Genomic DNA, 25,285 nt, shown 5'->3' with positions numbered 1-25,285 from the left:
CATGGAGAGCCATGGTTGTGTAGCTTAATTTATCTGTCAACATAACAAAACATTACTAGTTTCTTCTCGCGAGTTAAAGGAGATACGAGTTAGTTCAACACATAATCATTAAAACTACTCAGAGACTTTAGATTTTTAGTTTATTCCCAAGTTTTTAGATAGCAGCAACTGGCATGTATTGTCTTCTCTTGGGTCACAAGGACAGCAACACTGCCGATAGCAATGGGCTATTTGTTCATACTGGTGAACAGATTACAAGGTTCACCCCCTTGATACATCACAAAAGATCAAAGGGGCCACTAGGTATCTCTAGTTGTTCACAGAGCAAGGGGTCTAGAGGAGAGCACCTGCAGAGAGGGTATTCTAGTAAACTGACTTGAAAAAAATAACAAGAGCCTCAAGGGCCTGAACGGTCAGATGACTCTTGGTACAAAACAACATAGTCACAACATACAGTAGTGACGATACAAGGAATTCCTTAGTTGAAGCAGTAAATTTCTGATATAGTTGATGACTTTGACTTTCAAAGTAGGTCAAGGTCATTCATTTTAACAAATTTTATATCTCTTGATCCTAGTTTGCTACAGGCCCAAAATCAATACTCTAGGTGTTTTAATCATTAACAAGTAATTTAAAGATTTAAGCCTATTTGACCCTTGTGACCTTGAATGGAGGCAATTAAAGGTCTTTCATCCCAGCATGCTACATGCCCAATATGAGGTCTCTATGCCTCCTAGTTATTCACAAAAAGTCATTCAGAAGATTTGTAACCTATTTAACTTAAGTGACCTTGAATGGCGGTTAAGATCACTTATTTGGTTGTCTTTTATCCCAGTATTCGACAGGCCCTATATGAGATCTCTAGGCCTCTTAATTATTCACATACATTTTAGCCTCTTTGACCCCTGTGACATTGAATAATGAAAGTCAGGGTCATTAATTTGAACAACCTTGGTAGCCCTTCATCCCAGCATGCTACAGGCCAAATATCAGTACCTTGGGCTTTATGAGGGACGAAGACGTATGGAACATGATCATTATAGGTCATCCTGACCTAAAAAGGAAGCCCATCATCCAAGGCTGACTATCAGTTCCTAAGACCCTTGGTTATTTAGATGAAATCTGTAACCATTTCAGAATACTTTATCAATAGTGTTGAATGGATAGTCCTTCATCCTACTATGCTACTACACAGGCCAAATATCATGGTTCTAGAATATTTAACATATTTGAGTCGAGAAACCTTGAATCAAGGTTAGGTCAATTTATTTCAACACAACTGGTAGCCATCCAATTTAGCATGTCCAATAATTTAGCAGTCATTTGAAGATTTTAAAGTTTTTGACATCCAGTACCTTCAATGAATGTCTAGTTAACCCATTTAAACAAATTCGGTAATCTTTTATCCATGTATGCTACAGACAAACATACCAGGTATGGACTTTTTTGAGATATATATTTATTTCCTTTTGTGTGAAAAATGATGTTTTATGTGGAAGTTAATACCAGACAACATATTTCGTACCACAGGATAAGGTGAGCTTCTAAAGCCAAAAAGCTAAATTCTCTTTAATCTACATATCTAGATTGGGCAGCATATCTCTCGCTCATAACATAGAACAACAAAGTCAACATTCTGTAGGAAATGCAGTTTTATTGAATTCTAAGTGTCCAGTTATAACAGGCAATATTCTAAAGGTAACCTGCCCGTCCTTCACATGGAGCTCTACTGAAGGAGAAGGACAATAAAGCTGTAGTTACAATGTCTTACAGGCATGATGTAGGTCTAGGAGTAAAAATAATGTCTCAAATTAGTCAAATGATGTAACAAAATAAGTGATTTTTACAATGAAAAGTTACTGAAATAAACTGATTTGTCACCTATGTGACAGTGATACAGAGAAAAAGAAGAATCTAACCGAACCAAATGTGATGTCATTTTTTGTGGGTGAAAAACATGAAGTTTTCTCTGGAAAAGGATGATTCACCGGCTGGCCTTATAATTCAACATATTTGAATTTTATCCCCCAATTCGGACATACATATTTTTAGAATTAACAACCCCACATCTTAGGGAATTCCCCTGGTGCATTGGGGTATTCAGATCTATTTTAATTGCTAAAGTGATTCTTTATATCCTAAATAACTTACAGAGTAGCCCCTAAGAAATGCCAAAATTTATAATGTGAAATTAATAAACTTCCATGAAATCAGTTTAATTTGTCTTGTGTGTTCGTGTTATTGTATAAAATAACTTTCTATGTATTGCTAAGATCATTCAAGATAAGCCTCCAAAGTATGTCATGTGTTGTATGTGTGAAGTTAGGGTGTGTTCTGGGTGACAGTGCAATGCAGTATATACCTTGTATCAAGTTTATGTCTAGTAATGTGTGTGTATAGCAATGCTTAAAATCATATCAATATTTGAAGTTACAAAGGACGGATTCCCATGAATATGAAGTGTAATTTGTGTTGATGTTATAGTGTTATCTCAGCAAAGCACACTTGTATGGTGAACTATTACTGGTGTGACTTGTTTCGTATGATAAACATTGTGGTATACACACATGTACATATTAATGTTGACAGAGATGGCCAGCCATACTTATATGATACAATTTCATTGTAGTTTGTAATGATGAATAGACTAAGAAAATAACCTATAGCTACTTCTTTTTGTAGGGACAATATTTTCACAATTTTGCATAGTTGCGAAAATTAAATCTGGTGAATGATACACTTGTATATGCAGTCTTGTAGCCATCATTGGAGACCATTTTTGATTACACTATGCTATACCACACTTGTAGCATAGTGCAGTGCTAAACTTGAGTCTGCTATTATATCTTGTAGCCAAATTGTGGAATTTTGATTCCCGAAAATTTGATTTTCTCTGTTTAGATCAAAACCGCAAAAATTTAGACCACAAAAATAACTAGCTATACAGATCCACAGGTAATAAGTAAATTAAATCTAAACAATACAAAGGAAAGTTTTAATGTTCAAAGCTAAACTGGTTTTAAATTTAAACTACTGGAACGTCTGACTTCAACATCTACAATATCATTTGATACTATCACAGACAGACCACCAGAGAACATGTCCTTTTTCAGAATGACCATGACAATATTGACAGATAAATTCACATGGATATATACAGCATATATGCATTTACATAGAAATGCCAGGCTCATATAAATCTTGTACATGTATGAACATGAGATGATTCACACAATATTATAATAACAGTGTCATAGATGATTGATAAACATTACACAATATGGAGACAGATTCATCCCGGACTGTACATTGACTAATGACTAAGTTCTTTCATCTTGTAAATCACATGATGCTTATTAAAAGTTAATATGTGAAGGAATGAAGTGTCAACAATATATCAGTGCTTTTATCCTATAATCAAATAAGAAACAAATCTACAACTACGAAAGGTATTAAAATATATTCCAAATATCAATAACATGTAACATGTTGGTACCATATCAAAACTTGAGCAAGACTTTGAAGAAATTTATCGGACTCTGGTATAAAAATTAAATAGGTTATTGTGACAATAACTGTAGATAGAGGTAACAGAGTTGACAAGGTGTGAATCTGCGAGCATGTCTACAGAATTATAATGCGAGTCGAGCTTCCTAATGAAGACTTCTTACACTTCAATGACTTCAATGTGATGCCTAGATAACAACATCAATAAGCACTTTTAAGACAATATGCAAAACAACATGTAAATTATTCCTAATAAATATACATGATATGCAAACATTCTATTCACAATTTTCCATATATTAACAAGCTCTGTGTAGTTTTTAAACTACATGTAGTATTCCCACAATACTACGACAGATTGCGAGTAGAAATGTAAATCTATTTCCCAGAATGTCATCTTTTAAAATACAAGTTAAGAAATCCATGTAGTGTTTAACTTTGTTCAATAATCTTAACCTGCAACTGCAGAAAATCAAACCATGGAGTAAAGCATAATAACAATATTCTCTAGTGGGATGTGTACAAACAACTGTATCTGAAGTCCTATCCAATACTTACAAGGGCTTCTACAGACATTACACACACATTACATTAAAATCTTGCATCCAATGCATCCAAAATACTTGTTCAACCACTCAACACAAAAGTAACTTTCATTCAGAAATGTGTCAGATCTTAAAATAAAATTAAATGGCACACAATCACTCAACTATTAAGAACTTACAATAAAATAACAATTTAAATACAATTCTTCATTTTTCAGAATCAAGGCCACTCGCATTTTGTGCTTTAAAGGGTGATACATCTGGAGCTGTTATATTTCTTCATTGATATATGCAATCTTTGATGCAATTTTTGGTGTAATCTTTGATTTCCAAATTAACCTTTGTGACATTGAAACCGTGACCAGTTGCATGATCCGGGCAACAACACAAATCTTTTCTATTGACATTTCTCAACTGGCAGCCTGATAGCCAGGGTTTGACCTTGCTTAATGACCATGACCTTTCTTAATAACCATGACCTTACTTAATGACCATGACCTTGCTTAATGACCATAACCTTACTTATTGACCATGACCTTCTTAATGATCATGACTTTACTTATTATTCATGACCTTTCTGAATGACCATGACCTTGCTTATTGACCTTGAGCTCACCTTGATGCCCGAAGCTGGTGACCTCAACAGGTCCTCTGTAGCTGCTGTGAATGACCTTCACCTTCCTGTTATATCTAAACCTATGTAATGCTTATTCCATTTTTCAGTATATACATTTATCTGTATTACTAGTACATACTTCTACAGCTATGGGGTAAAGACTATGGGGATTTGCAGCATAAGACAGGTGACAACAAAACAGGTATGCAAGATCATGTATAACTGAAGCGATCATTCCAGGCAGGGCGATTGTCTACAGACTTGGCACTTCCCATGCGAGTAGTGCTGCATATGGAGCGCACTGACTTAGCGCTACCAGGACGTAAACTACCAATGGATTTTGCGCTGCCTGGGCGTAGGGTGCTGGCAGTCGATTTAGCACTTCCAGGTCTTGACCTTCTGCTACGCATGGTTGAATTGGTGGTACTGCTGAAGACACTTGTGAGGCTGCGTGTGCGTTGACCCATGGTGCCTTCATAAGGCTGGACAGCTGCCACAGGGACACCATATAGGACAGTACGTTTGTAGTCGGTCAGCTGCTCATCTCTGGACATCCCACGTGTTGAATGGGTAGTCTGGAGGCGTCTCAACATTTGCTGGAATATATAAGATAAACTATGTTACTCACATAAACAAAACAGTAACCATAACCCAACAAGTTTATCACCTATATATTTATATAAGCCACAGCCAATATTTATGTATATATGCACAAACAAATTACAGGGGCACTGAACACCAACATGAAGCTTATTCAATATTTGATCAGAAGTCCTAATCAAACATTTATCTACGTAAACGCCCACTTCTGGATTGCAGTATATAGAGGTGCGTGGCACTGTGAAACACAAACTGTCAAAAAGACATTTTAAAACATACCTCTGGTAATGGGATTTCAGTCCAAAGTGTTGAAGGATTGATATCAGTTGTCAAAATTAGTCTACCATCTGATAATATGTTTTAGTCAATCTACTGAAACCCTTATCGAGTCTGAATCACTCAAGGCCAGAAACACACAGTAATGTCCCATGTATTATATAAATATTACATGCACAGTACAGATGGATTCTAATTATGTTTTTTATTTTAAAATTGATTATTATGTCTGTATGACCACCTTATCACCTGTAATTTATTGTTTTTGTCCAGGTAACACTGGCTTTGTCTACCCAACAATCCAGTAATTACCTGTACCATACAATTACTATCGACATTTAATTTTCTGTCATGATTCAAGTCAACAAGTTCGTCGTTGACGGTCATTTTGTGTTGTATTGAACTGTTTATATAGACTTGTCAAACACAACGATAAAGTCAACACAAAATCATTCACTCGGTATACAGGTTCATGGAGCAGTGTTTTACATAACCAGTTTTCTATAATCTCTATTTTAAACTTTTCATTTACAAAGTGTTCAATAAATGTATGCCTACCTATTCAAATTTCATGCATGGAGTCCATATTCCTTTACACATAACACCAAAGCCACCAGCAGGGAAGCTAAAAGACTTCCATGTGTTCCCATGTGTAAGTTAAATACTACTCAGTACCCCTACCGTTTTATGCTTTCAATTTTGATTGATGCTTTATAATGAACACAGTAGATTTATTTTGTTCAATCCATATTATCGTTAAATATGGATTTCGGAAAGAATGTCAATTTTACCGACTCTAGTTTTTATATATTTTCAGTATAAAATGCATTTATATATAGGTATATGCAGCTTGTTAATTTTTAACAATCATATTTCATGTTTGATGTAATTAAATTTACTCAATACAGGATTGTGTACAAAAAGATTTTGTACTTTCTAATATAGAATTAAAACTAATAAAGTTTGTATTCACATGGTTAATACAATATTGGAAAGGCCACGCATGTGTTGGGTCTAGACAAGTCCTGATTTAACAAATCAAACTAGCCACTTCTCATCTATGAAGGCTATATCAATAGGATTAAGTTTGTGACAGATATTCCTCATCTGGAAATTTAAAGAGACTGTTTATGGTATGTGGTTTGAGTTCAGTAAGTGGACAGCCCAGGTGGAAATTCACCTACCAAGTCATGTCCAAATCACATCACCTTAATTAACAACCACTTGTTAGGATTATAAAATCTTAACAGAAGTCTAGATCTAGAAACGCTAAAGGTGAATTATGATTACTTCCCCTTGTTTCAAATTATAGACCTTATTACAGTAAAATTTGGTGACATGAAACCTCATTTAAAAGCATTTTAAGCAGACCCAGCTTTGGCTTTTTATCAGGGTATAAATGCCACTGGCTGGACTTTGATGCAGATTTACAATGGAGCGAAGGGCTATTGTCTACAAACAGTGGCTAGGTTTGATTAAAACGCCCTATATCTGATAGCCCAATCCATTGTTATTGGGTTTTATTTGTGGACAAAGTCAGTCTAGCGATGCAAAATAAGTTAGATGTATACAGGTAGTGCCAGTTATTTATGTACAGTAAGTTCGTGATTTAACAGGCAATAACGGTAATCTAATCAATGTGGGATAAATTGACTTCTAATGGAGTCATACAAAATCACAATCTTTGATTTTCCTCATTTTCAAGTACTGAAATTCTTTCAAATGTTAATCAATTCTTTAAAGTGTTTAAAATATGGGTACAAAATTATTGCAAATGATGAAGTAAAACTGAAACACATGTATATGTATTTATAAAGACAGGATCCAGAGTGGCCAGTGGGGAGAATCAAGTTCATTTTTGTCATTTTATTTGAAGACCAATGACATATAATTTGTAAGTAGTGAGAATACTCCACTCAATCCTATATAGTGTCATCAATAATTCACCTCTAGCACAGGACAGGGATTAAGTAAACTGACAGACACCTGAATCAGTCCACTGTACTATAAACTCTGTACTAAATATACCTGTGTGTCAATGGGACTGATCAGACAAATCAATACCTCATCACAATCATGCTACAAACCATCAGCTTGGATACCAATAAAACAATTGGCTTCACAAAATCATTAGGGGATAAGTACATTTTTATAAACCATATTTGTATCATCATGTGGAAGGGTACTCATTTTATTGCCTTCGTTCTTTTTTTTTTTATTTATAATTATTGGTACTTGTTTTATCTGAAATCCATTAAAAAACCTCTTTTAACATTCTTAACCAACAAAATGCCCATCAAAAAGACTGAATATATATTTTATAAAACACTAAATTACTTTTAACTTTTGTATGTTTTAAAAGTTATATCATTGCCATTTTTTACATTTTAAAGTTTGGCTGTACAAGTTCATGGCACAGCCTTAACTTGTGCATGAGAGTTCGTGACATAGCACTTTGTACAAGTACATAAGTCAAGACATAACACTAGCACTATGTACAAGTTCATGATATTACATGAGTTCATGACATAGCCTTAATGGCCCAATATCCGTATCTTTCTTATTTTTTTCATGATTTAGAAGAATGTTGAAAAAAAATCCTATTGTAAATCATGCAGAAACAGGACTAAATCAAAGTCAAGATGAGCGATTATGATTCGGAATATTTAAAAAAAAATGAAATAAATATTATACATCGCTAGGTGGGTCCCACTTAAGTCAAAAAAGATGAAGTTAGTCGACATTGTAACGTCGTTGCAAAGAACGTCATGTGACTACATAACTACGTAACGTCTGTCCGAAGTCTTCCGAAAACGGGTCATGAACTTTCAGACTTCTGTTGGTAATAATCGTAACTTCTATGGCACACAGTTTAAAATGAAGGCATGTTTACATGTATCGACTTTCAACAACTGCTGTACCAAAGTTATTAAAAAAAACACATTATAAATATTCTTTAATATATCTTAATTTCAACTACATCTACAAATACTAACAATATCTGAGTCAAATTTAACTTGAATTTTTGTTGATAGTTATGTATAGTGTGGCTTTAAGCTTGTGAATGAGTTGTATATTGGTTCATACATATGCATGTATACAGTAGATGTATATGTGACGCTAATTTTTTGGCTGCTTGTCATTTGGACAAGTAAACCCTAAAATTTTACTAGTTCGACTTTTTAATCACTAGTCCAAATTAAATATACAGCCGTTTTGCTTCAGCACTTCAAATTCAGTCATAATCAGTTTACAATTTTTACCCAAATTGCAGTCTGAATGCTTTCGTGAACACAAATTCTCACAAAAAGTTGCATCCAAAATGAAATAATCGCATTAAGAATGCACTCAAAATGTGTTAAAAATACAATTGACCACTGCTCTTGTAAATGTTGCATTTAACAATATATTAATTGAATGGGGAGCCACTAGTTCAATTGGTCTAGGTCATTATAATTGGCACTAGTCCGGCTGTAAAATTACTAGTCATGGGCATCGGACTAGTGCTTAAAGTTGCAGTCTGTGTATATAGAATTGTGTATAGGTTCATCACTATTCTAGTATATACAAATTATATTAGTTAATGATAATTATAAAAAGGTACAGGTTTATAAATCTGTATACATTGTATATACATTCAATTATAAAGTTATTAATATTTTTATTTCAAATTCTATTGTGCATTAATCTTTAATGTATATTGAATTTTTAACTTGTACCGAAGGACCATTTATTGATGTACTGAAGAGCCAAACAACACTAGACAACATGTGTTATGTTTAATGACAATCATTGTGAAATAGAAATCAATAGTCCAGGTAGGTACCATGAGAGATAGGAGATAATACCCTGTAATCTCCAGCATCATTATCACTGGACAGCAATCTGACACTAACTAAATATAGAATGCCAGACAGAGATTTTACATTGTGCTGTCTGATTACAACAATTTTTTTCAGATTTTACATTGTGCTGTCTGATTACAACAATTTTTTTCAATCTTCCATGAACAGCAGACATATATAATGATATACTGACTTAACAGCTATATGTTCATTTAGGACATGACAGATTCACAAATGGAGGAAGGGGAAATCTGGAAAACTGAGAATTTCAAAAACATTGATTTGCAGTCAGTATCTCGCAACTGCCTGAGGAGCGTTTCTAATCGCGAGCCCATGATGAATGGCTATTTGTGTATATTTACACTTGCTAGGCTTGGTCACTATACGCTAATACTAGCCGATTTTGTTTACCATAACTGCATGGTAACATTGAACTTTGAACTTGCGTAAGGAAATGTTCTGTGCAATGTAAAAGGACTACTTTTTTTAAAAAGAAACACATGGCTTTGTTTACATTTTGACGCAACATTACGTGTATATTGTTGTTTTTCATAGAATTTTGGAAAAATGTAAACAATATATACATGTTTTATATTTATATATGATTCAAACAATTTTTAAATTAACAATTGTATAAAGAAATGGAAAAATATCCCGACCGGGGCGACATGCTTTCATTTTTGTTAAAAATGATGGGTGTCAAATGTAAACATTACCTCTGTGCCTATGTTCGTCCCTACGATCGAGCCTTTGGGGTGGACGGGTGTGAGACCCTATGATAGAGGTCAGATATAAACATATCCTCTTGTCTTTGTTCTTTGAGTATTTAATCGTGTGTATTATAAAACATGCACCGCTAATAATCCACGTGTTGACAGTTCCGTGTCACCACAAATACATTGTATCCATCGAACACAAGTGAATTTGTTTCATCTATCGATGGCGATATGGATCTAAGCGTAGATTATATAATCACATGGCTCCCAAGGATGTAATATCGTCAAGTCAGACGACATCTCAAACACATTGAGCTACTTGAAAATCGGTGTTTTGCCAACTTCGGCAAACTAAAGTGTGTAAGCGTGCGTCAGCTTCGCCTCGCTGCACAATAACGGTCACCGAGTTCACACATGTGGCCGTGTACAAATTCTTTATGTTATTACGCTATATATTAACTTTTAGCAAAATTGAATATATATTTAAAGTTCTGATCTGATAAAATAAAATTATTTCTGAAATTTACTTTGTTTGTCATGTTTATTTTACACTAAAATATTGAACTTTTTTGTCTTCGCGGATGAATAATTCTACCTTACGTGAAGCGTCACCATTCGCTGTTCAAATGAGTAAGCTCCTCCCACTTTTGACAGACTTTTATTGAATAATTACGTCACTTTCAAATGACGATTTTATTGCATAAAATATAAATAAAAAAGTCGTGTGGGTGTAAATATAGGGATTGGATTTCGTTTTTATGTTAACCATGCTTGTATGGAGCAATTCCTCTAAGAATATATTCAATATGGGGCGCTAACGTTAACGCACCCCATAGAATATATTCTTAGAGGAATTGCTCCATACAAGCATGGTTAACATAAAAACGAAATCCAATCCCTATATATGCACAGGGAACACCTTAACCTCTCAGTCTTTGTGATACAAGAACAGGATGAAATTGAGGACATGATATATGTATAAGAGGGACTCCCAGACCAGACAGTCCCTGTTATCAGTGATTGGTTAATAAAGGATCACCATTGATTCTACTCCACTTTCTCCCTGGTAGTAACAAATAAATAGTCCAGCGTAATCTACCCACATTATAACCATTCAGATTATATTGGTTACCCATGTCTGGAGCATTCAATATTGTTACATAACCCTGGTATATCTTACATGTTCTTAATGCTAGTATACAAATGATAATACTTGTATTACTCAGCTAGAGGTAAACTTGACTACGTATACCATATTTGCTTGTTTGCTTTTAAAATCATAATAAATTGGTATGAATTGGTCCATTCCAATATCACTACATTACATTCAGTATTGTCAGAAATTTCCTTCTGAAATTAGCATTTTAATTTTGTTCTTCACTCATAAACCAAATGGTTTAAGGAAAATAAATGAACTGAACTGAAGTAAATGAAGCTGTTACTGGAAGTTCTTTCCTTTCATTATAGAAAATATCCTTTTAAAGTTGAATTTACTAGTTAACTAGAGCAGAAAACCTTTTAAATAACTAAAGTCAATATGTAGTCAATCTATGTAGTCTAGTGTAATGTAAGCTAACTCATCAACAAAAATTATCAGATCCTCTGACAAATCCGAGGGAACAGGACAAACACGCACTGGCACCATCAGAGGCAAGCTGTCCATGGGCACTAATCAAACATAATTGACGTATGCTAAAATTAATATTCACAGTATTGATTAGAAGTTATGTCAATTTTATAATTACTTAATGTGTAGCGTCTGGTTGTGGTTATCTATAAATAGTTAGAACCTATCAATAATTTTGTTTCTTATCAAGGTGTTCATAAGTTTAGTAGTAAATACATGTAATTTTATTTTCAATATGAGTGAAAAATGAGTAAATTAGAGTTTCAGTGTAATTGAACAGGAAAAATGTGACCTGTTTTTATTATCTAGTTCAGTTTTATATGACATTTTCACAGTTATCATAATGTCCCATTGTTTGGTTTCAGTTATCTCCATATATTATATATTACATATAATTATTGATCACACATAGTATTTAAACAGTTTTCTATAATTTGTTTGACCTCCATGAACATTTATATTTCAACTTAAGCCAAATGCAAATATGAATAAAAAAGATATGGTATAAAAGGTCACTTTGCAGTATGAATGAAATAGATATGGTATAAAAGACCACTTAACAGTCCAAATGAAATAATAGATATGGTATGAAAGATCACTTTAAAGTCCTATCGAACACATTACACTTAACCGATGTGTTTAAACATTAAATTAGATATATGTTGGATTAGTCCTTACAATAACAATGTACAGTTTATATATATATATATATATATAGCCCAACAACAGGCTTTGTAATTTTCATGTTTAAATTCTAAATAGGACTGTGATCACACAATATATGGGGTTGAGCTTTAAAGATAATAGTTAGCTAAGACGTCTCGACAAATACATACTGTAGTTAGTACATTGTAGTACAAATACACTTATTGCTAAGATATGAAATGTGAGCTAGCAATGAGTCTACATAATATTTTTAGGTTGTCATTGGTTCATAAATTTACACAGTAGAAAAATACTAGTTAGCATATTGAACCTTAAATTTTATAATTTATCAATTTACCTGCAGGGGGACTAAGTGTAACAAAAGAAAAGCACAAGGTATTCATATTACAATTACATAAATGCCATGGGGCTAATATTTGCTAGGATGTACATATATCCCCTCCAGGAAAGAACTTATATCCTCAAGTTTTGGGTTAGCATTGATACTTGAGGAGCAAGTCTGAGTACCTATCATTCAAATGTAACAAAAGTGATTTTACAAACTCAGGACCTCTGGCTTACAAGTCTAACACTCAACCAATCCAGATATAGATATCTCTAAAGTATTTTAAACCTTTTACGGTTATATTTTTAAAAAATATTGTACACATAGTTGGTAATCCCTTATAGACTATTAAATTAACTTTCGGTCTTACAGCAGTTAAGTAACACACCCCATTCATGTGGTGAATCTGTTTCATTGTGTTGACTGAAGGATTAAAAGCTAATCCCTTAATGTGTAGAGTACAGTACATATATATATATATATATATAGCGTCCTTCTGCAGTAAGGCCAAATTTTAAAGAGTAAACATATTTTTGATGATCTTGCCAGTCTGTATTGTACAGACACATGCTCAAGAGTTTTTCTAGTGCACACCTTTATAATGTAAACCTACCAAGTTTTCTGATTCGATGCGCCGTTGGTCCCGCTTCCTGTTCACTGCAGATGGCGTCAGCCTTTGAACATATGGCTCTGCTGGAACCTTGTGAATCTGTTTCTTCTTATTTGGACCCACATGCTTCATAATTTCTTTCAGAAGTCTTTGGTTTTCTTTCTCTATTGTTTTAGCACGATTTTGGTCATACGTAAAGTTTCCATGTTCAGATATCTGTTTTCCCTTAGGAGGTGCAAACATTACCCTGCGCGAGTTTATTTTTAGTCTCTCATTACGTTGTTGTTCTCTTTCTATTTCTTGAACGGCATCCATAAGTACACTGAGATCCAACTGTTTATTTTCTAGTTTTATGTTTGGTACATCATCATATTGCACATGATTGTGTCCATTATGTGAGCGTGGGGACTGTTTAGGGGATGACAATGGAGAAACATCAGTCATTTCACTGTCTGAACCTGACTTGGATCTTTCACGGAATAAACGTTCATTAGTATTAACACCTTGATTTCTTGGTTTTGAACTCTTGGGCCTTGATCTATTAGGAACATGTGTTTCCTGATCATTTTGGTCTCCCATATCAGATCTAGGTGGACGTACTTCTACTTTACGAATTCCTCCACCGTTTGACCATGCCTCCCTTGTGTCTGCCTCATGCACAGGCGTTTTGTGTACTTGTAAATCAGAAGGCCTGTTAGATTTAGATTCCTTGGATTCGTTTTTCTGTCTAAACCTCTCTCGTTCTGTCTCTATAATATCCTCTTCATCATCAGTTGACTCGTCTGAATAGGCACTAGAGCTGTCGGTAAAACTGTCGTCGCTGTATGCTTCCCCCTTCACCACAACCCCCGGGCTCGACCTATCGTTCTTTACTCGCTCAGCGCTTTTGTAACTAGCAACAGAATCTGTCTCTATATCACTAATGTCACTGTCACTCGAATGAGACGAATCCGAATCGCCACGTGATCGCCTGCTGTTTCGTGCCTTACTCTTTTGTGCACGAAAAGCGTCATGTTTGGACGGTTTTTGAGGTTCTCTGTCAGAATTACCTGTTGACTTTCGCGGCTTTATGTTCTCTTGAATGCGATTATCCTCGTCCCGCGGCGTATCAAAGAAATCGAATACATCGGCAGTGAAATCCGTCTTACCGCCGATAACAGCCATCGTGCTTACTTTCGTTATTTCCAGTTGATTTTACATTCTCAAAACGTCAAAACAACATGCCAACCTTCTTGTTTGATAGCAACTGATGACGTCACTTCCTCCAAGTCTCGCGTGAAATTCATTTTCGAACTCTTCAGTGTCTGGATAAAGAAGATGGCGGTAAAATATGAAGTGAACGTGTAGATTTCGGTAAACTCACTTTATATGGAATACCTTGAACTACTTTTTCTATTCTAAGGCTGCTACTTATTCTGTTTGCCTTTTACTCTTTCATTTTACAATCTGCGTCCCTTCCATACACTCCAACAATGTTTACACACAATAATGATAATGCCTAAAACTAAAACATACAACGAAACTTCTAAATGGACAATACTTGTGCTAGCGGACACAAAAGAAAATTAAAAGAATTAACGTGACACTACCTAATTTGGAACGCTACCCAAAATGAAACACTTTTAAAATATGTGATACAGAATTTTCAGTTTACAATCTAAACTACAGATGGTAGTAGACTAAAGGTTATACCCTTGTGCACACAGGGACCTGACACGACTTTTTTAAACTAACAGTATACATATATATATATTATAGTATCAAGGGTATGAACTCGGCGGTCGAGAAAAACGAACCTATTTTTTTAAAACCGTGATTATTTTAATAAATGGGTTCTACACAACATTGACGGCTATCTTACCTTAGAGAGAAATAATTTATTTTTCCATTGAGTGCTTGATGAACAAAATTGGCCAAGTATTGACGAAGTTATGGCTTGATGAATCAGGAAATTTACGAAAAATATGCCAGGTAGACATTTCCCTGTCTGGTCGAAATGTCGTCTCGGCTCTAATGGGCACCTCAAAAACCAAGCCAAAATCACAAAATCTACGCTTGTGGTGGTAAACAGTATCCATAACTGTGTTCATCCACAATCTCTTTGGAGGTGTCATGACCAGTACTTTGGTAGAAACCCCATTTAAACATCGTGTAGCTCACTTACTTTAAACCGTGACCGCCATGTTCATTTGTTTTTCGGAACGCTTCTTGAGTTTACCGACATGCACAACATAACATAATTTGCATAATGTAGTCACTTTATGTAAAGTCGAGAAGCGTTCCGAGAGAAAAATGAACATGGCGGTGACGGTTAAAGTAAGTGAGCTACATGATGTTTAAATGGAGTTTCTACAAAGTACGGGGGATGACACCTACAAAGGAGATTGTGGATGAACACAGTTATGGATACTGTTTACCACCACAAGCGTAAATTTTGTGATTTTGGCTTGGTTTTTGAGGTACCCATTAGAGCCGAGACGACATTTCGACTGGACAGGGGAAATGTCTACCTGGCATATTTTTCGTAAATTTCCTGATTCATCAAGCCATAACTTCGTCAATACCTTGGCCAATTTTGTTCATCAAGCACTCAATGGAAAGATAAATTATTTCTCTTTAAGGTAAGATATCTGTCAATGTTGTATAGAACCCATTTATTAAAATAATCACGGTTTTAAAAAATAAGTTCGTTTTTCTCGACCGCCGAGTTCATACCCTTGATACTATAATATATATATGTATACTATTGGTTAAAAATTTTCGTGCCAGGTCCCTGTGCTTGTGCACACGGAGTGCACGAGGTTTAGACTACAGGTAGACACGGAGTGCACGAGGTTTAGACTACAGGTAGACACGGAGTGCACAAGATTTAGACTACAGGTAGACACGGAGTGCACTACGTGTGAACACGGTGTCCACTACAGGTGGACATCGTGTCCAGGTACATTGAGACCTAGACAGACAAGGTGATGTGTTACAGTTAGGGATCGGGGAAGAATAAGTTCTTCAATTTGAAATAATATATAATTATAATTTTTAAGTGTTTATCTTTTTTTTAAACACAACATCTGCAATTTAATGTACAGTATATATAACTATATAAAACGATATTTTTTTTAGTATACATGAATAAAACCTTTTCACTACAAAAGTAATAAGGATTAATTTATATTCATTACGTATATGCCTATTTAATTTTATATCGGTAGTTTCCATTTCATATCTTAAATTGTCTATATTACGTTTTCAAAAGTCAATGTTTTATGGGTAAATTGCATGAAATATATATATATATATCATTTACATGAAATAGTAAATACAAGCATTTTCACAAGTCAAAAACAACTTTGAATTGCAGCAAAAATCAGTCCTATTGTGCGTTTGAGACACTTTTTTCTTTTATAATAAGCTATCAGTAATACAATCATATACCGGGTAATACATAGCTTTTAAATAAAAAGATTTGGTGCCTATCAATCAGTTGTCTAGCGATACCCTTGTAGATCGTCTTTCATTAAAATATATACACTTTTATAACATTTTTTTTCTATTTTTAAGTTCTAAAAGTATTGTACGTAAAAATAGCTTAATTACATATTCTACAAATATTTCATGGGTTACTGTGCTCTAGTTCATAATATTTAACCCGAGGTGATGGTAATCAACAAATGTTATATTCCACTTATACCATTAAAACACATATCCCTACTGACTACTCCTTTAAACTCCTTCAAATCAAAACTCAATGAACATTGGAGAAATCTGCATATCAAGTTCACACCTGACTGCTATTAACTAGGGTATTGTACTCACAGTGTCGCTAAATATCTAACTCGTATTTCACACATATATATTATAGAAAGATAAGATATAGTGTACAAGCATTACTATTAGAATTACAAAAATTGTAATATATACTTAAGGATCTAGTCTGTCTAGGTTCATACTTGATTAATTGCAATATTGCAGTTGCAGGACCCAATAGATGTAAGCTAGTGAAACTGTATCGCTGCTTACCAGAATTTTTCCTTTCAAATCTTTTAAACTTTTGATTGTGAATAGTGTGTTTTAAAGTATACATAATGTAAATTGTCACCTCTATGCGCAACATGAACAATCAAGCATTAAACTAAATATAGATCAGCCTTACAAGTCCATGACTTACTCAGGCTGGAAAACAGTGAGAACAGTGTGTGACAGCACTTCTCACTGTTCGTACTGTTCGTACAAGCAGAGCTTGTTAGACGGTTCTAGACGAAATTAATAGTTAGTTCATTGGTGCACGCACTTTTCTTGTAGCCCATGTTCACTTTTTTTTTCGTTCTTATCTTTCCATCTTGTTTTTCCTTTTTTGGTGTCTTTTTGTTCTTTTAGTTAAAAAATCATTATTCTTTTATGTACACAGTTTCACATGTCCAACAGGCTAGTTCTTACAACTGTCCAACTAGCCTGTCAGTGATTTTACTTTCAAAAACACTTGTCATATTTTAGCACTCTATATATATTAGCCCATTTAGCAAGTTTACCCTAACTTGGAATATGACTGTGGCATGCAACACGAACACTAAAAGTGTTTTTATGGACAGGCATTTTGCTTTTAGGCCAAGGTTTTCACATTCACAAATACGATTTAAAAAAAAAAAAGCATTAAACAGTTAACATTTAACAGAAAGCAACTTAAAATAATTTTGTCTTTAACATTAATCATACCAGTTTTCCATATTAAAGATTGGATAATCCAATACATCTTTCCAAACTCAAAATATTGTTATAGATTACTGGTTGTGATATATACCTGACATATAAATGAGTTATGACAATTATAGCAAAATTGTCAAAAAAATTGAACTTCTAGATTTGTACACCCAATTTAAACTGTCAACATTGAAAGAATATGAAAAAACTGTTAATACCGCTTTTTGATATGTTTTAATCCAACTTATCAGAAATATTTTTCTTAGAACATGATATGTGCCATTTAAATCTTGTTGCAGATCTGTCATATAATCAACTTTCAACAAGATGTCTGAGGACAATGATGGACAAAATAAATACATGGTGCAACAGAAGGTCAGCTATCATGTGTATGAACAAGAGCAGAAGGTATTACTGCGAGCCCGCTACCCCTTCCTGCCTCCAGCGCAGATCAGTCGAAAAGTGAAAGAGAGCTGGAACAGGCTTAAACAGGAAGCAAAACAGTCCTACACAAAATCTGTTCTCGTCAAAACTCCAACAAAAGATGTGAGTAAGGTAGCCACCAAACAAAGGAATAAGAAGCAAAAAGTTAGCAGCAAGATTAAAAAAGATCCAATTGTTTATGGAACACTGGAGTCGCCCAACAGTGTTTCGTCAGGGTATCTCCAATCACTGAAAAATGACTCTGTGTATACGAGTGACTTTTACAGCTCACCAATGGTGCTGTCACCCAACAATGATAACAGGCAGGATACCTTCTGTCCCAAGCTGTTTGAGAGTCCACATTTTGAGTCTCCACCTCACCGCCAGGTTGACTTCAATCAGAAAGACTACATAAAAAGCAAACTGCCTGTCAAAGTTCCCAAAATCATTCAAAATGAGCATTCCACTCAAGGAATTTTGAAAGGAAGCAGGTATACTATATTTGAAATGATTACTGATTTTACTGATTTTAACTGGAATTTCCCCATTTGGTTTTGGTAATTTGACTACAGCAACATAACCTGTATATAAAATAGTATTGACGGCATACAAAGTAGATTTTGAATTTCTCATTGAAATCAGATTTAACATGTAGATACCTACCTTCGTACAGTGTATTAATATTTCAGTTTTTCCTTTTTTTTTCAAAACCATTTCTGATACAGGTGCCTAACTATATTATATAATGATATGCTGCATGCATGCATATTACATTATTCTTTACATTAGACTGACATGTCTTACAACCAGTGCAGTAAATTAAAACAACCAGGTTTATATCAAATAAATGGGTATTAACTTTGTCTATTAAAAGGAGTCTGAATTTGTGATTTCCAGAACTGATGATACTCCCAAAACAAAGGCTGTGAAGGGCAGAGTAAGCTTTTCTACTGCTGGGGAGGAGAGCTTCCAACAATCAAAGGATAACAATGATATGGATGACTGTCACCAAGACAACGACTCTGATGACGAGTACAGTGCTATGCTCATTAGACGAACAGATGACCAGTACAACTTTGATGACATCGACCAACACAGCATGGTTGTAGAGGAAGAAAACCAGGCAATTTATCCCATGAAGAAGCCTGAAGGAGAAGATCTCAATAACAATAAGCAGAAATCGAAGAAATCCAAGAAAAAAGATAGAAGCAAAGGACAGGGACTGTGTGAGAGGGAAAGTCCAATAGAAATTGGAGTGAACAAAAGCACATTGTCACCAACAGATCTTGAAAATTCCACAATTGACAAAAAGAGGAAAGCTAGATATGTTAAGAGACAAAACAGTCATGGAGATGAAGAGGGAAAGGAGGAAAAGCTACCTGAGAAACCAAAAGGTCAACAGCTGTCAAGAAGACGTGGTGCTTCTGATGAAAAGGGAGGCAAACAATCATATTACAACTCAAATAGAAGCAGCCAATCAGATGACAGTGTTAAAGGTAATAGCCAATCAAGCGACAGTTTCATCAGTAGCAGCCAATCATATACCAGTGCTGAAGGCAATAGTCAATTGGATAACAATTCCAATATTATCTGTCAATCCAATGAAAGCTTGAGTCAGGATGTGATGTCCCCAACACAAGAACCAAAGAAAAGAAAGCTATTGTCGAGAAGCAGACAGAATTCTTCCAATTCAGAAGTAACATCTGGTACAACCACCAAGAAGGAGGCTAGATCAGTGTTAAAATCTCGAGCAACATTGAAGGACTGTGACATAACACCTGAACAGAAAGGGGAGACAACTTATATTACCCCACAGATGCATGAGGATATCTATACACATAATCTTCTTGAAGCTTCAAAATTACCAAGGAAGACACGACGATCTTCACAATGGAAGGAAGAAATACCAAATGATGACAACACTGATGAATTGTGCAAGCTTACAAAACAAAAGCGTAGATCATCTCGGAGACTTGCTGGTGATCAGGAAGAGAACTTTACAGAGGTGAAGAAATCGTGCGTAATTGCTGATAAGTTGAGGAAAAATGAGGCAAATACATTATTGCCTGTGGTGGATGCTTCTGGAGATGCCAAGAAACCAGAGAATCCCAAAAAAATCAGGAAAACATTGAGGAAGCAGACAAAAGCAGTAAATCAACCTGAGAGCTGTAATGATGGTGACGACGATGAAGTTGCTTCAAAAGCGTCTGACATTTCCAGTTACGATTCCTGGACAATCCTAGATGAAGAATATAATTCAGAACTTGCTTTGGAGGAAGATAGTGATCATGAATCAGCCGCTGTCGGCCAATCAGATGCTAGTAAGGCATTAGTTCAAGCATTACGTAAGATGAAGCAGACGATGGCAGATGACGGTGAGGTATCTGATGAAAGGTCATCCCCAAAATTGTTGTCACCTGCTCTTTCTGGTATCAGCCAGGTTAGTATTTTACATAAGATTACTACTTATTCAGTTACAATGACAAGCATTTATAGTATATTGTTCTCACTAGTTGGCATTAATAGCAGCCATTGATTTCATAAACTATTTCAGCCTTACAATAAGTGCCTAAAAGTCTTCAGAGTATATGAATTTAATATGCTGTCAGTAGGCTGTGATTTTTTTATTTTTATTTTTTTAATTTTTTTTTGTCATTTGGACATTACTGATTTAGTTCTATAATTTTGGTATTAAATGAACATTTCAGATGTCAAGTGCTTCTTCTGATATAGACTCCTCTACAAACAATTCTCAGTCTTCACGTGGGAAAGGACAAAATGTTCAGAGTTCTGTTTCTACAGGCAAAGTAAGTTTATTGTTTGTAAATTATCTAATAAAAGTTGTATTAAAACAATAAGGAAAGGAAAAGTGATGGAAAGTCTTTTAAAAGTTCTGATGATTTAACAAGAGAGTTAATAAAGGTCATTGTGCTGTGGAAATGTCATATTGGATTTACGTTAAACTGTATAGATTTTACCTCCCTATGGCAAAAGAAAGTGCAACATGTTTAATTTTAGCTTTTAATGACTATTTCATTCAAAAGGTCATTGATTGGATATAATCCAATGAATCAAATGGATTCATAGTGTGTAGTATTTTATTGAATCATGAGGAAAAATCGTTGACTCGATCAGACACAATCATAATCGTAAATTGTACTTGGATGTTCAAGGTTATGGGAATTTGTTTTGCTCAACACTTGATAAATTTCCTGGAAGGATTATAGGAAAAAATCTTTATGACCAGAATTGGCCTTTTTGTTAACAGGCAGTAACCCCGAGCTTATGTGAAATGTTTGGCAACATGACACCACCAGAAAAACGCAGGACATCTCAACACACTAGAAGGTAAAAATCAAAGCTGTATTCACAGGTGTTTAATATAGCAGTAGTAATCCGACTTATCTATAATGATAGAAACTAAAAAAAGAAAATATTTGCTTTTTAATTTGATTCACTCATGGTGACCAAGTAGTTAATAGTCCTCATATGCCACTTCTATATCTCTTAGCCTTTTGGCTGGGAATCTGAAGCCCATGTTTGATGTTTGCGAAAAACTGACAACAGTTCAGTGCATTTCTTCAACTTTTCTGCACCGCCAAACTTGGCATAGCCTTAAATAACACTGAGTGTATATATGATGTTATTCAAAAATAAATCAAACGCAACCATTGGAGAGGATTTTTACAATGAGACAAATTTCTTACATGTGATATTGTCCAATACCTAAAAGATAAAGATGAATTCAGTGGATGGATTCACAGCAACAGTAAGACTGACTCCATTGTAATAACTAAGTGCATTCTCCAATTTCAGGTTGCTGGCCAGTTCTAACAGAGAATCAACAAGTAACTTTTCACAGCTGTTCAAGTCTCATGATATATTTGCCTGAGTCCATTCAACTTATACTGCAATTGGTGACCAAAATATCATCATCAGCTCTTGGAAAACACCGCATTCAGTCTACAGACTGTTAAATAGGCAGCAACAACATCTAATAAATTCTCCAAAACATTCCGAAGAATCAACTTTACAAACCATTTTTATATTTTGTAATGAACTGTCATGTATTCCAGTCTTCAAGTACAGCACAAATAAAAAAAAAAAAAAATGTGAAACTGACTCAAAAGGTTCATAGAAAATGTCATTAGTATCAAATTCACCTTCAAGCAACCGAACGTGATCTAAATGCAAAATTTTATACTCTACAACTTGATTTCCAACAGAGCATGAAAGGAATTATTTTAAACTTGTTTATTGAGTAAATGACATTGTTTTATTATGTTTTTGTTCAAGGATCATGTTCATTTGATTATATCTAATGATGGATTGATTGATCATTTTCTATGGATGATGTATGCAGTTTGTAATGTGTCTATGCATCTGGATTTTGACAAAGTTTCATGATAATTGAACATGCTATCAGGTATGTAGATGTAGTGAGTTGATATATCTAGATTATATACACAGTCAACTACTGGTCCGTCCAAGTTGCCATTATAATTTAATGCTAGTCCCTTCCATTTTCCTGAAATAATCAATAATATATGTGATTAGTTGGTTTGTGTTTTGTAATTATCTCTTGAAATGTCTGTTTAATGAATATCAAGCTGAAGAAGCAAAGAAGCATCTTTTGTTGCTATTAGGCATTAACTGCTATATTAAATTTAGAGTGTTGTGCCTTAACTGATCACAGGCTTTTGATTCTATAGTTTATACAGCATAAATACAGACATTTTATATGTATTACCAGTATCATACATATAGATGTAAATATAACTATAGAATGAAAAACCTGTAAACTGATATTACCCAGTAATTGGTTCTCATATCATGTTCAGCACAACATCTACACTGCTTGTATGAGAAGAGTAGCAGCATAAGTTGCTTTCTTATTTGATTTGAAGTCCCCTTTTTGATATATGTATGATTAGTTCATAATTATGTTATGTTTTGTTAATTATTCAGTTCTGACAAAAGGCGGGACTTGTAGTCCGTATTAACAGCTATATTTAGTAACATTCCAATTCCAACAACGGCAGCACTTGTTCACATAGAATTTTGTCTTATTTTGATTTTGTGCAATTGAAGATTCTTCCGTCAAAATGTCTGATTTAACTGTGGTGCAATTGAAGATTTTACCGTCAAAGAATAATTGTTTGTTTAATAATATTAAAGATTTGTTTTGTGTGTGCTTCAGTAGCAAGAAATGCTGAAGCCCCAGTTTTATTTTTAAGGCAGTAGAGATCTAGTCAAATGTCAGTTGTTTATGCTAAAACTTGTATTAAGTATAACAGATTTTATTCCCTGTTTAGTTTTTATCATTTTTTACAGAATAGATGTATTTGTTGTTAGTTTTTATTTTTGCTTTTTCTTTATTTTCTTTTCATTTTCTTAAAATAAGTTTTGTTTAAATAACTTGATGACATTTTCATTGCATGAGAATTACTGATACATGTAGTGAACTTTTATTTTGTTGAATCTCCGGTGCTCTGAAAGGTTTTATGCTATGTTTTCATCATGACTTGACCAATACATATACTAGGACATTGTTACCTGAACTGTAATATCAAATTGTAGTTTTAGCCATAAGAATAGATAGCTCTTTGCTTAGTAACCTGATATTTTGAAATTTAGTTCAGAAGAAAATTTATATACATTTGTATATTATATATGATTTAAAGTACTCATAAAATAGTATTTCATTTCATCATGATCTAGCAGAATCTGGTAAAATTTAACCAAATTTGATGATGTTAAATAAAAAAGTAAAAAAATTAATACATGTACTTCCGATTGATTGGTATGATGTAACTGTTTAATTTCCAAAAACGGTTCAATTTCATCTTTTTCAATTAAATTTTATATGAAGCGCATATGGCCAAGTATGATATTAGATTGTTTAATTACATTTGCAAGATGTTATTTACTTATTATGAAATTATGTTACTTTTACTTTGAATCAAAATGAGCAGTTCAATATTTAATTATTATTGATTATTAGAGTTCTTGTTTTGTTAGTGTTTAACTGAAGGAAATGTTTTGCATAAAGTTATTTGTTAATTTGATCAATAAAATTTTGAGAAATTAAGTCAAGTTAATTGGTTTGTTAGTTTAGTATTTATTTTCATTAGGATTTCAATCAAACTTCAGAAATTGTAGATAACAAGCATTGCTGAAGCAAGGACGTATATGAGAAGGATAAGTCACACTGGGTTTTGGGTGGTCCAAGGCAGGCGCTTTTGTGTTTGTGCACTGACTGTGACGTTGGGCGACGACTGATTTTCCTTTGATATCCGCCGGCGCAGCCTTTGATGTAGCTTGCGGGTGCAAGGGTTACCGTCTTACTTTCTGAAGCTGTGCTGTCATTTCATGAGCTGTCGATTTTTTTTAACGAAAATTTAAGACATATCCCCTAAATATTCCGTCTTTAAAGCAAGTAATAAACGTCGTGAAATTTAATAAACTTTACAATGGTGTTTCGTTTGACTCGATAAGACAAGTATTTGTTGAGAAAAACGGTTTTTATTCCCGGTTCATAGGCGTCTCGCATGGCGTTTAGTAATGTAAAGACAGACACGAATCCTTCTCACTTATAAATCCTTGGCTGAAGCAATACTTGTCACCTGTAAGCTGTTACAGTGACCAATTATCCATTCTCAAGTGATGACATTGTATCTGGAAACCAACACCCGCACAAACAGACAGATGGAGACAAACAAAGTCCCAGCAGTTTCACAGCAAAGGGGTCTTAAAAATCATTCTGAAATACCTTATGAATTGCTCATAGACGATAGTTGATTGCATATGCATGTTTTCATTATTTACCATAGT

At 34.3% G+C, this 25,285-nt stretch overlaps 2 protein-coding genes across 3 annotated transcripts; one reads left to right on the top strand and one right to left on the bottom strand.

Moving 5' to 3' along the window:
• Positions 1–1,634: 1,634 nt before the first annotated feature.
• On the bottom strand, positions 1,635–14,587 carry LOC138327861 (cilia- and flagella-associated protein 97-like). Its single transcript, XM_069274287.1, has 2 exons — positions 13,337–14,587; positions 1,635–5,264 (listed from the first exon to the last, which is right to left on the bottom strand). The coding sequence occupies exons 1-2, from the start codon at positions 14,495–14,497 to the stop codon at positions 4,881–4,883; spliced, it is 1,545 nt and encodes a 514-aa protein (XP_069130388.1). The 5' UTR covers positions 14,498–14,587; the 3' UTR covers positions 1,635–4,880.
• A 41-nt stretch (positions 14,588–14,628) lies between these two features.
• Positions 14,629–25,285, top strand: LOC138327860 (micronuclear linker histone polyprotein-like). Of its 2 annotated transcripts, none has more exons than XM_069274286.1 (6): positions 14,629–14,686; positions 18,328–18,942; positions 19,349–20,891; positions 21,160–21,262; positions 21,724–21,799; positions 22,268–25,285. In XM_069274286.1, exons 2-6 carry the CDS (start codon positions 18,356–18,358, stop codon positions 22,341–22,343), a joined length of 2,385 nt encoding a protein of 794 aa, XP_069130387.1. In that variant the 5' UTR covers positions 14,629–14,686; positions 18,328–18,355; the 3' UTR covers positions 22,344–25,285. The 2 variants fall into 2 exon arrangements, with proteins under 2 accessions (XP_069130387.1, XP_069130386.1); XM_069274285.1 differs by having other exon boundaries at positions 21,160–21,258; positions 21,720–21,799; positions 22,268–25,284.

This window comes from Argopecten irradians, chromosome 7 (assembly GCF_041381155.1).
Source record: "Argopecten irradians isolate NY chromosome 7, Ai_NY, whole genome shotgun sequence".
NCBI lineage: Eukaryota > Metazoa > Mollusca > Bivalvia > Pectinida > Pectinidae > Argopecten > Argopecten irradians.
This window is presented reverse-complemented; position numbering and strand designations above follow the sequence as displayed.

What these genes read in the sequence shown, in the direction of transcription:
- LOC138327861 (XM_069274287.1), bottom strand. Translation starts at nt 14,497, where the DNA reads ATGGCTGTTATCGGCGGTAAGACGGATTTCACTGCCGATGTATTCGAT. An exon ending in GCATCGAATCAGAAAACTTG is followed by an intron (nt 5,265 to 13,336) that starts GTAGGTTTACAT and finishes TATATATTCCAG; the next exon opens with CAAATGTTGAGACGCCTCCA.
- LOC138327860 (XM_069274286.1), top strand. Translation starts at nt 18,356, where the DNA reads ATGTCTGAGGACAATGATGGACAAAATAAATACATGGTGCAACAGAAG. An exon ending in CTCTTTCTGGTATCAGCCAG is followed by an intron (nt 20,892 to 21,159) that starts GTTAGTATTTTA and finishes TGAACATTTCAG; the next exon opens with ATGTCAAGTGCTTCTTCTGA. An exon ending in TGTTTCTACAGGCAAAGTAA is followed by an intron (nt 21,263 to 21,723) that starts GTTTATTGTTTG and finishes GTTAACAGGCAG; the next exon opens with TAACCCCGAGCTTATGTGAA.